The 15503-nt window shown below is 36.5% G+C and overlaps 1 protein-coding gene and 1 pseudogene across 1 annotated transcript; one reads left to right on the forward strand and one right to left on the reverse strand.

The window, feature by feature from the left end:
* Nucleotides 1-5896: 5896 nt before the first annotated feature.
* Nucleotides 5897-6826, forward strand: LOC118854518 (olfactory receptor 1013-like). The gene has a single exon (XM_036764884.1). The coding sequence runs from the start codon at nucleotides 5897-5899 to the stop codon at nucleotides 6824-6826; it is 930 nt and encodes a 309-aa protein (XP_036620779.1).
* Nucleotides 6827-11427: 4601 nt separating this feature from the next.
* LOC118855185 lies at nucleotides 11428-12405 on the reverse strand (annotated as a pseudogene).
* Between the last annotated feature and the right edge of the window lie 3098 nt (nucleotides 12406-15503).

Consider the following 15503-nt stretch of genomic DNA (forward strand, 5'->3'; position numbering starts at 1 on the left):
ACACTCTCGTAAACAGAAGCAGATAGCAGAATGGATTAAAAACCATAATTCTACAATATGCTGTTTACAAGAAACACATTTGAAACAGAGAGATACACATAGGGTAAAGGTAAAAGGCTGGAGTAAAATATACTGTGCCTCAGCTAAAGTGAAAAAAGCAGATCTAGCAATCCTAATCTCAGACAAAGCAAAAGTAAAGATAGATTTAATTAAAAGAGATAAGGAAGGACATTACATCCTACTAAAATGCACCATAAAAAATGAAGCAATATCATTGCTTAACATATATGCACCAAGTGGTAAGGCATACAAATTCTTAGAGGAGAGATTAGGGGAGTGACAGGAAGAAATAGACAGCAAAAGTATAATATTGGGAGACCTCAACCTCCCCCTTTCTGAACTTGATAAATCTAACCTCAAAATAAAGAAGAAAAAAAGTTAAGGAGGCAAACAGAATTTTAGAAAAAGGCAGATATGACAGACCTCTGGAGAAAACTGAATGGGGATAAAAAGGAATATACTTTCTTCTCAGCGGCTCATGGCACATACTCAAAAATTGACCATGTACTAGGGCATAAAAACCTCACAATCCAGTGCAGAAAGGCAGAAGTAGTCGACGCATCCTTTTCGGATCATGATGCAATAAGAATCATTTTTAATAAAGAACCATGGAAAAATAAGCTAAAAACTTATTGGAAACTAAATAATCTAATTCTAAAGAATGAGTGGGCCAAAGAGCAAATCGGAGAGACAATTAATAACTTCATTCAAGAGAATGACAATAATGAAACAACATACCAAAACTTATGGGATGCAGCAAAAGCAGTTCTTAGGGGAGGTTTTATGTCCCTAAATGCTTACATGAATAAAATAGGGAAAAAGAAGATCAATGAACTGGGCATACAGCTGAAAAAGCTAGAAAAAGAGCAAATTGAAAACCCCCAATTAAATACCAAATTAGAAATACTGAAAATCAAAGGAGAGATTAATAAAATTGAAACCAATAAAACTATTGAATTAATAAATAAAACAAAGAGCTGGTTTTATGAAAAACAAATAAAATTGATAAACCTTTGGCCAATTTGATTAAAAAAAAGAAAGAAGAAAATCAAATTACCAGTTTCAAAAAAGAAAATGTTGAGTTCACCTGTAATGAAGAGGAAATCAAAACAATAATTAGGAATTATTTTGCCCAACTGTTGACCATAAATTTGACAACTTTCGAGATATGGATGAATATCTACAAAAACACAAACTGCCCAGGTTAACAGAAAAGGAAGTAAAATTTATAAATAACCCCATCTCAGAAAAGCAAATTGAGTCCTACCAAATTCTTTTTATGATACAAATATGGTACTAATACCCAAACCAGGTAGAGTCAAAAAAGAGAAAAAAAAAATTGTAGACCAATTTCTCTAATGAATATTGATGCAAAAATTTTAAATAAAATATTAGCAAAAAGATTGCAACAACTCATTACAAGAATAACACACTATGACCAGGTAGGATTTATTCCAGGAATGCAAGGCTGGTTCAATATTAGGAAAACTACTAGCGTAATTGACCATATCAACAACAAAACTAACAGAAACCATTTGATCATCTCAATAGATGCAGAAAAAGCCTTTGACAAAGTACAACATCCATTCCTAATAAAAACACTAGAAAGCATAGGAATAAATGGAACCTTCCTTAAAATTATAAATAGCATCTACCTAAAACCAATGACAAGCATTATTTGTAATGGTGATAAGCTAGATGCATTACCAATAACATCAGGGATGAAACAAGGATGTCCATTATCATCTCTATTATTCAATTTGGTAGTAGAAATGTTAGCTGTAGCAATAAGACAATAAAAAGAAATTGAAAGAATTCGAATAGGAAAAGAAGAAACTAAATTATCACTTTTTGCAGATGATATGATGATTTATTTAGAGAATCCTAGAGAATCAAGTAAAAAACTACTTGAAATAATAAACAACTTTAGCAAAGTTGCAGGATATAAAATAAACCCACATAAATCCTCAGCATTCCTATATGCTATTGACAAAGCCCAACAGCAAGTGATAGAGAAATTTCATTCAAAGTTACCGGAGACACTATAAAATATTTGGGAGTCTATTTGCCAAGTCAAACCCAGGGCCTATATGAACATAACTATGGAACACTTTACACGTGAATAAAGTCAGATCTAAATAAATGGAAAAATATCAGTTGCTCATGGTTAGGCCAAGGTAATATAATAGAAATGACAATTTTACCTAAATTAATCTATTTATTCAGTGCCATACCAATCGAACTACCAAAAAATTATTTTACTGAGCTGGACAAAATAATAACAAAATTCATCTGGAAAAACAAGAGGTCTAGAATATCTAGGGTATTAATGAAAAGAAATGCTAGAGAAGGTGGCCTAGCCATACCAGATATTAAACTGTACTATAGAGCAGCAGTCATCAAAACTACCTGGTACTGGCTAAGAAACAGCAGTGTGGATCAGTGGAATAGGATAGGTACTCAAAATGGAGAAGTCAACTTCTATAGTAATCTACTCTTTGATAAACCCAAAGCGGCCAGCTTCTGCACAAATAATTCACTATTTCACAAAAACTACTGGGAAAATTGGAAAATGGTAGGGCAGGAACTGGGCATAAACCAATATCTTATACCATATACCAGAATAAAGTCAAAATGGGTTCATGATCTAGGAGTAAAAGCTGATACTATAAGTAACTTGGGAGAGCAAGGAATAGTTTACTTATCAGATTTATGGAAAAGAAAAGAATTCATGACCCAACAAGAGATAGAGAGCATTACAAAATGCAAAATGGATAATTTGGATTATGTTAAATTGAAAGGTTTTTGTACAAAAAAACCCAATGCAGCAAAAATTAGGATGGAAGCAGAAAATTGGGAGAAAATCTTTGCAACTAGTATCTCTGATAAAGGCCTCATTTCTAAAATATACAGGGAACTGAGCCAAATACATAGGAAAACAAGCCATTCCCCAGTTGAGAAATGGTCAAAGGATATGAACAGGCAGTTTTCAGAGGAAGAAATTAAAGCTATCTATAGGCATATGAAAAAATGCTCTGGATCACTACTGATTAGAGAAATGCAAATCAAAACAACTCTTAGATACCACATCTCTCCTGTCAGATTGACTAAAATAACAAAGCAGGAGGATGATAAATGCTGGAGAGGATTTGGGAAAATTGGAACATTGTTACGTTGCTGGTGGAGTTGTGAGCTGATCCAGCTATTTTGGAGAGTAATTTGGAACTATGCCCAAAGGGCCATAGGAATGTTCATACCCTTTTACCCAGCAATACCACTTCTAGGGTTGTATCCCAAAGAAATCACACAATAGGGAAAGGGACCCATATGTACAAAGATATTTATAGTGGCTCTTTTTGTGGTAGCCAAGAATTGGAAATCAAAGGGATACCCATCAATTGGGAAATGGCTGCAGAAGCTGTGGTATCTGAAGGTAATGGAATACTGTTGTGCCATAAGAAATGGGAGTGATACGGACTTCGTAACAACCTGGAAAAACCTACACGACATAATGCTGAGTGATCGGAGCAGAGCCAGGAGAACATTGTACACAACCACAGATATATGAATTCCGTGGGGACCAACCCTGACAGACTTCGCTCTTCTCAGCAACACAAGGTGCAAGGACAACTCCAGGGGACTCACGATGGAGAATGCTATCTACATCCAGAGAAAGAACTGTGAAGTTTGAGTGTAGATTGAGGCACACTACATGCTCGCCTTTTTTGCTTCTCTTTTTTTTTTTTGTTTTTGGGGTTTTGTTTTTTTTTTTTTTTTGGTTCTGTCTCTTCTTTCTCATGATTTACTCCATTGGTCATAATTCTTCTCCACAACTTGACTAGTGTATAAATTAATTCAATGCGAAGTTATACATGGTAGTTATATGAGATTACATGCCGTCTTGGGGAGGGAGAGGGGAGAGAGGGGAGACAATCTGGAACTGAAAATCATGTAGAACCGTGTGTGGTAAACTAAAAACAAAAAAATATTAAAAAAAAGAAATTCACACTAAAAAAAAAATAAAGATTTACATCTGAAAGGGAGCTTGAAGACCACTTAAAGGATTTTGATTGGACACTTAGTCTAATCTCTCTCATTTACAGATGAGGAGAATGAGGCAGGAAGAGAGGATAAGTCACTTACCTAAGTTCACATAGCTGATAAGTGTCTGAGGTGGGATTTGAATGTAGGGCTTATGAACTGAGGTCTGCCACATATCTTCCTGAACATCTTCATGCCTGTTTAAAAGGACCAATGGAAAGCCTAAGTAAATGTGTTTTCTTCCCCCAAAGTAGCATGTTTCTTGCAAGGTCTCCCTGTAAATTCACCACCTCCACTATGGAGCTGTAGTGAGGACAAAATGAAATCACCTATGTAAGAAAACAAAAGCTTTATTTGGGAAGAGCTGTTACTAAGACTGAAAATAAAGGAAGTATTTCAGTAACATATGAAACTCTTTACTCTTCATGATTTCCTTCAGGGTTTTCTTAATGGATGAGTACATGTATTTGCCATTTTCTTCTCCAGCTCATTTTACAGATCATAAAACTGAGACAAATACAGTTTAATTACCTGTAAGGGTCTGAGGCCAGATTTGAAAGTAGGAAGATGAGACTTCCTGACTCCAGGCCTGGAATTCTTTCCACTCTGCCACCTAGTTGGTCTACCAGCATAACAGTCCAACAAGCATAATGATGATTAGGAGGATGATGTGGTACGATTTCACTAGTTTGAATTATTTTCAATTAGTGGGGGAGGCAATAGAAATAAGCTAGAAGTATCTATTACAGAATGCAAAAGAAGAGTTCTTTGATGAACTTAGCCTCATTCATTTTATTCCTAAATACAATAAGAGTGTGCACTCTGATTTAAAATAATAAAACAATTTTTTTGATCCTAGAAGTCATCAAGCAAAGGCTAGATAAGAACTTTTTAGATCTGTTGCAGCGAGAATTCCTTCCAGTATTGAGTTTCATGGATAATGCCTCATGAAGGCCTTTTCCACACTTGATTCTGAGATTTTGTTATTCTTGATGATTGTAAAAATACATATATGTATCATACTAACACAACAAGGAGTCAAAAGAGGTGAGGCATTGTAGTTTGGTGGAATGAGAACTGAATTTGGAGTCACATGACCTTGGATAAATTACATCTACTCCCTGTCTTAGTTTCCTTATCTGAAAAATAAAAAGGTTGGACTCAATGATGAAGCAATGGCTCCATAATTTCTTGATCCACTAGGTTAAGAGAGAGTTGATTAATGAGATCCTATTAATCATAAGCAGGAATAGCCTCATGGTCTAGCAGTGTAACTATGTGTATTTAAAAACGATACTCTATCCAATACTTCCATACTTTGTGGAGATTTCATTGTAGTTGACAATCCTGCCACCATTTCATAGAACAATTTTCAATAGATTGGCAGACATTTGTTGAACACAGCTGTGGCTGAGATATCCTTTACCCTTCAGACTGGCAGGTAGTGAGTCTCTTGAAGTTAGCTGGGCTAAGCCTTGGGTGGCAGTCATGAAGTCAGTAACTCAGCATTCACTTGAAACCTTTTCAGCCTAGTAGGCTTGATCTCTCTTTAGAGACTTTGAGAACCCAAGCCCACCTCCAATGACATAAGAACTATTCCAAACTTCTGCTGCCAGCGAGGGTTAACCAAATGACGAGCAGAGATCAACAAGATTAAGTGATAGGCACAAGTTGCCGCCTGTTGATTGTATAGTTTACCCAATAATGCAATGTTTGTTTTTCATTTGTTTTACCCAGGTATGATCAATGGTGCTTTTGAACCACTTCTCCATGGTAGATGAAACCCTCTGCAGGCATGGAGAAAAACAACCATACTGTAACTGAGTTCATCCTACTAGGTTTCACCCAGGATCCTATGATACAACTGATCCTCTTTGTCCTTTTTCTCATGGTATACTCTATGACAGTGGTGGGGAATATCACTTTGATAGTGTTAATCTATACAGACTCCCGGCTGCACACCCCTATGTATTTCTTCATTGGGAATCTGTCTTTTCTGGATCTCTGGTATTCCTCTGTTTATACTCCCAAAATCATGGTGACCTGTGTCTCTGAGGACAAGAGCATCTCCTTCGCTGGATGTGTGTCTCAGTTCTTCTTCTCAGCTGGACTAGCGTATAGTGAATGCTACCTGTTGGCTGCCATGGCATATGACCGTTACATAGCTATCTCCAATCCACTGCTCTATGCTCAGGCCATGTCTCGATGGTTGTGTATATGTCTGGTTGGCATGTCCTACATTGGTGGTTTTGTCAATGCTATCATACTTACTAGCAATACATTCACTCTGAATTTCTGTGGGGATAATATCATTGATGACTTCTTCTGTGACGTCCCACCCTTGGTGAAGCTGGCATGTAATGTGAAAGACAGTTACCAGGAGGTGCTCTATTTCCTCTTGGCCTCCAATGTCATCACTCCTACTCTACTAATCCTGGCCTCCTACCTCTTCATCATTGCTGCCATCTTGAGGATTCGCTCTGCCCAGGGCCGACTCAAAGCCTTTTCTACCTGTTCTTCTCACTTGATTTCTGTTACCTTATACTATGGCTCTATTCTCTACATTTATTCTCGCCCAAGTTCCAGCTATGCCCTGGAGCGGGACAAAATTGTCTCCACATTTTACACAGTGGTCTTCCCCATGTTGAACCCCATGATCTACAGCATGAGGAATAAGGATGTGAAAGAAGCCCTAAAGAAACTCTGCAAAATTACCCCTTCCTGAGTTTGAAGAAAACATTGTGTTTTTCCCCAAAATCTTCATACATATATTTGATGTGACTGTCATCTGACACTCAGAATTATGTCAAATGTTTTCTATTAAAAGTGATCTCGAATAGACCTTCTTTTTTGGTAGTGAATAGTGTAATAAGAGGTGAGTCATTTTAGGTTATGTCATAAAGCCCTGCGTCTAGCAGGGTGAGTTTGGATTAATATTTGAAGAAAAGTGAGATTGTAGAATCAAGCGCTGTTGATTGTTTAATTCATACTGGAGGCAGAGTTGGTTCTAGGGACTTTTTTCTATATTTGTAGTGAGGGAGATCTGTACTCAGATCCTGTTTCTGGCAATGTGTGAAAATGGGCTATATGTATTTCAAACATTCAGTCCTCCAGTCGATGAGCATATATTAATGTCTTACTATGTACCCCAGGTACTGAACTAAATGCTAAAGATATGAAGAAAGGTTAAAATAGTTCCTGCCCTCAAGGAGTTTAAGTTTTAATGGTGGTGAAAATATTTGTTAATTTTTAGGCAAATACCTTTTCCAGAAAGGCTTAAATTTCAACATTAATATGGTTTTAAGGAAACACAGAAATATTATTTAACCACCTATGATTATAGAGGTACTTTTACAAGTACATTTCACTTTAAAGTTTTCTTACTTCAAGACTTCTTACTTTATGGTTTGGTGAAAGTTGGTGATGCCGATTGCAACCCCTTTACAACAAATAATGATCTTTGAAAGCTGATGAATAATTCATTGCTCTGAAAAGAAAATGATGTTGAGTCTCTCCAAATGTAGCTGGGCTTGTTCTAAGAAAATCTATTTGCATTTCATGTTAGGGCTTACATTAGGGCTCCTTACAACTTGGTAAGACTTGTTAAAATTTGTGCTTCAGTGACTTAAGGGTTATCTTTAAAGCATTGAGATGCCAGAAGAGGACTGTAAAATTTTCAGTGAGAAAAAAAAAGAAACAGACAAAATGCTCTAACCTAATTTTAGGCAATTCTACATGATTATATTGAGTATAGCATAGTCAAGAGCAACATGAATTAGCTGGTGCTACTGGAGTAGAGATGAATGTTAATGGGGCTCTGATAATTAATATTAACAAAACAATAAAATTCATTTGCATTTCCTGCATTTGTACATTGATGAGTCCATGATTTGTCATTTTTATGTAATTGGAAACTGGCTAATGAAGGTTCAGCCTTTGGAGCATGCCTGGGATAGTCTTCCTGTTGGCATTCTAAATGGAGACAGGGTGAATCTACTTCTGGTGATGCACAGTGAGGGATCTCTGCCATTATTGAAAGGATGGGGACATATTCTATGATTATTGAATGGAGATGGAAATTCTGTAAATCAGCTATTGAGTTGGAACTGAATTTGCATACAAAAAGAACAAATTGATGAACTCTCTCTTTCTCTCCATGGTAGCTTTTGAGTGAAGGAGAGGGAGAATCATGAACCTTCTGTTGAGGAGGCTGAATGTCATGTGGTTTGAACACACTTTTTCCTTCTTTTTCTGTTGTGTTTGCTCTTTACTGGTCTTAGGTCAGTTAGATTTAGAGAAAGAACAAAATTACGATCTCTGAAATTCCGACCGATGGGAGTTCATAGCAGAGACTTTAGTGCTCACATCAGCTAAGCCCATGGAGTGAGCACACACCCAAGTAGTTACCTGCTTAGCCCATTACAGCAATGACTTGACTTGACAGTTGACACTCAATAACCTGCCAGCAATGGAGTGACTGGCCTATCAGTTATGCCATATTCAAAAGTGAACTTGATGAAAGGAATGTTTTGTAGCTACTACTTTAAGTTTGACCCCACTGTCCCCAGGGAGCCAGATGGTAAAAAAAAAATGACCTTGATTTTCTGGGGGGGGGGGATATTTTATTACAACCATTTTATGTTTTCGTCAAAGATACTCTGATTATGTCTACCTCATTATTGAGGTATATATAGAGAATGCCCTGTTGGGTGGGGCAGTATTCTTATACCTTAGTCTTTGATGTTTCTTCTCATTAAATATCACTTGATAAAAGCTAATCGATATTAATCAGTTAAATTGATATTGGGGGAACTAATTATTTATTAGATGATATTGAAAAGAAAATAACAGGGTGAATTATATAAAGGAAAGGATAACAGATGGCGGAATCATGTGCGATGGTACTAGAAAGACCCTCTGTCCTCTCGCATTTATCCGAGAACCATAACGGGGAGGAGAATTAGTCTTTTTCCAAGGATCCAATCTGCTTTTCTGAGGTTGAATTCTTAGAGTAGTTCCAGAGCCTATCTGTGTTACATTTACATCTACTAACACAGGTTTCATCTGCTTATTAGCTGATGATTAATAGACCTAATATTGCACACTCAGAGACCTGATGCCCTGCTGAGGGTCTGTTAGTGCATGAAAGGCAAGTTTAAAATCCCATTAATTAAATTCAAGACCTAAATAGAAAACAGAAATCCAATTTTCCCCATAGTTACTGTCACCAAATACTTTCATGCTTTGTTATGAACCATTTAATAAGGGAATGAAAAATAGACCTGTTTGTATTCTCAATAGAGTGAAAAATGATTTTTGTCAAAGAAGTGCTATACTCAACCCTATGTGTCACATTATTTGAAAAGACTTTACCATGAAGCCAAGGTTTCTGTAATTTGCTTAGAGATTTTCTTCATTTGGTAAAATTGCAGTGGGTATTTGTTCCTCTATTGCCACCCAACTTTCCCAGATTTTCTAAACGACAGTCTCTCTGCTTCTCTTTGCCTATTTTGACAGGGGTTGGAACATCAGAATAGATTAGAATATATCTTGAATTTTTTAAGCAATGGAAATTTTAGAAATGAATCTATGTAGAAATGTCGGGGACATAGAATTTTACTCTTTATCCACACTACCATGACATTCAGTTTTATTAGGAGGTTAGATCTATACTGATCGCTTCTTATATTGGAGAATAAATGAAATCATTGTCATTGAGGGCTCAACATGGGGGTTTAAAAAAAAAGTCTTCTAAAAAGTTCATTTTTAAAAAGAATTTTGTGAGGCACAAAAGCTCTTAAGCACTTGATCAAATCAATTCATTAATTATTTTGTCTTTTTTGTAGTTATTTATATTTCAAAATGCACCATCCACCTCTGTTCCCAATATTCTCAATAGTCTCTCTCTCTCTCTCTCTCTCTCTCTCTCTCTCTCTCTCTCTCTCTCTCTCCATCAACCTTAGTCCCCTCAATCTCCCTTCCAAGTGTCTTCTCTGTCTGACTATGGTATGAATGATTTACTACTACAAGCTATGAAAAGTTCCTAATGCAAATTTTTAACTAAAATAAAGTTATCAGGCTAAATTTTGTTTTGATTTTAAATTAATTTGAAAATACATGTGAGCTAATATTTACCCAGTAAGATCAAAAGTACATTTTAATTTAATGTGATCAGAATAAGGATTTGAACTTCAATTTAATTATTGTAGAGAAGTCTTTCTTGAAGATATTTCCTCACCATCGTTTGTCCTTCATTCTCAAAGAACACCATGACATCAGGAAGATGATGCCATGACTTGGAATTGAATTAGGTTTGAGTGAGGGCTGGCTGTGCAAAGTCACCAGCCTCGCTCATTCCTCCAGAGCCATCTGAGTCCAGTGGCCAGATATATCTAGAGATATACCTATAGATCAGGACAACTAGAGATGGCCCAGGATAGAGTAGGAGACCTTGGCCCTTTTAAGCTAAGTTCATTCCTCTACCATTGTAGGACATATTTAAACACACATACACACAGACACACAGACACAGACACACACACACACACACACATATGTGTGTGTGTATATGTATGTATGTATATATGTTTGTGTAAATACATACATATACATATATACACATATATGTGTGTATGTATGTATATATGTGTGTGTAAATATATATACATATATACACATATATGTGTGTATGTGTGTGTACATATATGTATATATATGTATATGTATGTGTGAAAATATATCTATATAATCTTACATAGTTTCCAAGAGCATTCAGAGGTGAAGTTACTTGTCAGGGTTACATATACAGAATGATTTGTCTTCATGGGAAAATCTAGCTACAAACCACCATACAACAACGCTGCCATGGCTAGTATGGAGTTCCCAGTGCTCGTAAATTTTTGAATATGTGTAAAAGAAGAAAACATCAAGAAGAAGAATTTCACAAACACAATATTATATCTAAACTTTTTTACTGCTTCAATAAATACTTTTCTAATTGAACTGAATTACAATATCAGATTTTGGAACTGATCAGGAGTTTGGAATTTACTTTAGCACCCCACTTTATAGATAAATAAATTGAGTCTAATAAAGTTATATTTCTTACCTTAGCATACCCAGAAGACTGCTACTGGTGTATGGAGTCAAGCTCTACTCTCTTGCTTTCTAGTAAACGATTCTACAATAGACATTTTGCTGCCTCTTTGCCTCTTGCAATGAACTATCATATTTGAATAAATTGTAACAAAAATACACAGAAAACATATGATTTATTTGTCCTTCATTTTAGGGATGTGATAAAAATATCTTGGATATGAATAAAAATCATCTGGGTGCTTTGATTCTCTGTATTGCTTTCTTGAAAGACTCCTTCACATCCTTGATCCTAAAACTATAGATCATGGGATTGAGCAAGGGATTCACCACTGTGTAGAACAGGGCAGCCAATTTGTTCTTCTCCAGGGAATAGGTGGAGCTGGGTCTTGAGTACCTGAAGAGGAGGGACCCATTGAAAAGCATGACAGAGATCATGTGGGAGGCACAGGTGGAGAAAGCCTTCTGCCTTCCTGAGGCTGAGCGGATCCGAAGGATGGCCAGGAGGATATTGAAGTAGGATATCAGGCTGGCTAGTTTGCTAGATAAAACTGTGAAACCCACCATTCCCAGCAGCACCTTCTCATACACCTGTGTGTCCATGCAGCACATCTGTACCAGGGGTCGTACACCACAGAAGAATTGCTCAATAATGTTTTTCCCATGAAATTTCAAGCGAAATGTGTTAGCAGTGTAGGCTATGGCATTCAAGACCCCAGCTATATAGGACCCAACAACCAGCTCAACACAGAGAGACCTGGACATGAGAAGCTGAATAGAGAGTGGGGTTGCAGTTTGCTACATAATGGTCATAGGCCATAGCAGCAAGGAGGTACCACTCAGTATAAGCCATGCCACAGGAAAAAAAACATTGGGCACCACAGACTGCTGAGGATGTACGTTTGTCCTCTGAAATGCAGGTGACCAGGATTTTGGGGGTGTACACAGATACATACCAGAAATCTAAGAATGACAGACTCCCAATGAAAAAATATATTGGTGTATACAAACAGGAGTCGATTCTGATTAAGATAATTAGAGTCAGGTTCCCTGCCAATGTTACCGAAATATGAGCAAAAAACCTGTGAAGAACACCAGATGCATCTGGACATCAGCTGAGAAGCCGATTAAGATGAATTCAGTCAAAGTGGTCTGAGTCCCCACTTCCACAGACATAGTGGTGGCAACCTGATAGAATTCAAGAACCATCAAAGAGAGATATAGAATTTAGTGGTTCATATGATTTAGATCTCGAGTGACACCAAGAGGCAGATGGGTGGCACAGAGAATAGAGTTTTATACTAGAAGCAACAAAGAACTGAGTTGACATTCTGCCTCAGGTGCTTCTTGTCTACATCACTCAGGACACAGCACTTAAGCTCTCTGTTCCTCGGATTCCTCATCTGTAAAAACAGTATAATAACAACACCCATCTCACAGGATAATTGTGTGGCTAAGAAGAGATAATGTATGTAAAGTTCTCTGTAAAACTTAAAGCAACACATAAATGCTCTCTATTATCTAGATTTTCTCTGTCATTCCACAGAGGCGGAACCTGGATATACTAAAATTTCAGATCTTGAAGAGACTTAGAATATAGAACACAGAGTATTAGATCTATGTATAGAATATTGAGTATCTGAATTAGGAAGTTCTTTAGAGTATAACACAGAATGCCAGAGAGATGTAGGAGCTTGGACATCATGTATTCAAGCATTCTCATTTTATACGTCATAGAATCATGGTTGAACAGCTGGAAAGGCCCTTAAAATTTTTCTCATTTCTTTCCTTTTTTTCTACTTTTTATCTTAAACTTATATGCAAAATAAGAAAAGGAAAACAAACAAATTTAAGTGGTAAAACAATACAAAATAATAAAAGAAAGAAAAAAGCATTACCATGTGAAGAGCAAAACATGAAAGACGAATCAAAATATACAGAAATAAATTACCATTTCAAGAAAGCCTGTATAATAAATACTACACATTGTGTTCAGCTCTCCATCTTTTCTTTGCTTCCTTGTAAGTTTTCTTTTGTTCTCTGCTATGCGTGTTTAACTTTGCTCTTTTTCCCCCTTCCTGCACCCAGAAGGCTATAATTAATCACAAGCATACACACACACACACACACACACGTGTGGGTATACATATGTATATACACATACATACATACATATACATACGTATGTATGCATATATACTCATAATGCACATGAGAGCACAAAGATATACTTACATGCATATACATGCATATGTCCATACATACACATATATACACATATGTAAATACCAATAACTATATTCATATATAGACTTATACATTCATATGCATTTATCTAAGACCACACTATACTTATTTATCCTCCATTTCTCTGAGGGTGAATAATCTCTTCCCTCATAATTCCAAGTCTTTCCATATTTTTCCAAGTCTACCAACTCATTATTTCCTACATCACAGCAATATTCTGACCCTATACTGTTGAGTTGTTTCAAATACTCCAAAACAACATTGATAAATATGGCTGACACATATTGCAGTTTCACTATTTTTCACTTTTGTTTAAATCTATTTAGCTTTAACTTTGTCCAAGATCATGTTTACCACCCATGCTCTTTGTTCCCTAACAAATTCTACTCCTGATCTTTCTTTTATGTTTGTGCACATCTCTTACTGCCTCTCTTTCCTGATTACTTTATGTCTATCCACTACCTTGTCCTCCCGTTGCTTAACCTACCCCCCACCCAAGGATCTCTCCTTATTTTCCCATTCTCATTAACTTGAACACACATCTATTCCACCATTTGGGCTCTTCCCTCACCCTCCCATATAAAGAACCCTCTCATCCTGTCCCCCATCCTTATCCCCTTAGTGTTTTATTTCTTTCTAAACTTACATACACACACACTTATTAATCATGAAAGTGTGTTTCCAAAACTACCAGTCCTCCTCCTCCTGCTAATTCCTCTGTTGGTTTTCTTTTTACCTCTCATTTCTATAAGATAAGTATACTCTTTTTGGCTGTTCCAAAATGGTATTACTTCAGGTTTCCTACAGTCTTTTTCTTGTCTTGATCTGTTCTCCAGGTCAGTTGTTTTTGTTTTTGTTTTTTTTTAATATTCTTTTTTTGAATTCTTTTTATTTATTTATTATATATTTTTAGTTTTCAGCATTGCTTTTCACGAGAGTTTGAATTACAAATTTGCTCCCCATTTCTACCCTCCCCACCCCACTCCAAGATGGCACATGTTTCGATTGCCCCATTCCCCAGTCAGCCCTCCCTTCTGTCACCCCAATCCCCCCAACCCCTTTTCACTTACTTCTTGTAGTGCAAGGTAGATTTCTATGCCCCATTGACTGTATATCTTATTTCCTAATTGCATGCAAAAACTTTTTTTTGAACATCTGTTTTTTTAAAACTTTAAGTTCCAAATTCTCTCCCCTCTTCCCTCCCCACACACTCTCCCTAAGCGGGCAAGCAATTTAACATATGCCAAATGTGCATCATTATGAAAAACCCTTCCACAATACTCATAATGACTATAATTTGCTCCTTCCTATCCTATCCACCTTTAGTCAATTGTCTTCCTTTACCATGTCGCTTTTCGAAAGTGTTTGCTTTTCATTACCTCCTCCCCTATCCGTCCTTCCTTCTGTCATCCCCCTCCCTTTTTTATTTCTTTACTCCTTTCCTGTGTGGTAAGATAGCCAATTGAATGTGTATTTTATTCCCTCCTCAGGTCAAATCCGATGAGAACAAGATTCACTCATTCCCTCTCAACTGCCCCCCTCTTCCCTTCCAATATAACTGCTCTTTCTGGCCAATTTTCTGCAAGATAATTTTACCCCATTCTATCTCTCTCTTTCTCCCTCTCTCAATATATTCCTCCCTCATCCCTTAATTTGATTTTTTAGATATCATACCTTCATATTCAACTCACATTGTGTCATCTGTCTATATATCTATATCTACATCTATCTATCTCTATATCTATCTCTATCTCTATATCTATCTATCTATCTATCTATCTATCTATCTATCTATCTATATTCCCTTCAGCTACCCTAATACTGAGGTCTCATGAATTATACACATCTTTCCATGTAGGAATGTAAACAAAACAGTTCAATTTTAGTAAGTCTCTTATGATTTCTCTTTCTTGTTTACCTTTTCATGCTTCTCTTGATTCCTGTGTTTGAAAGTCAAATTTTCTTTTCATCTCTGATCTTTTCACTGAGAAAGCTTGAAAGTCCTCTATTTTACTAAAAATCCATATTTTGCCTTGGAGCATAATACTCAGTTTTGCTGG

This window comes from Trichosurus vulpecula, chromosome 6 (genome assembly GCF_011100635.1).
Source record: "Trichosurus vulpecula isolate mTriVul1 chromosome 6, mTriVul1.pri, whole genome shotgun sequence".
In the NCBI taxonomy this organism is placed as follows: domain Eukaryota; kingdom Metazoa; phylum Chordata; class Mammalia; order Diprotodontia; family Phalangeridae; genus Trichosurus; species Trichosurus vulpecula.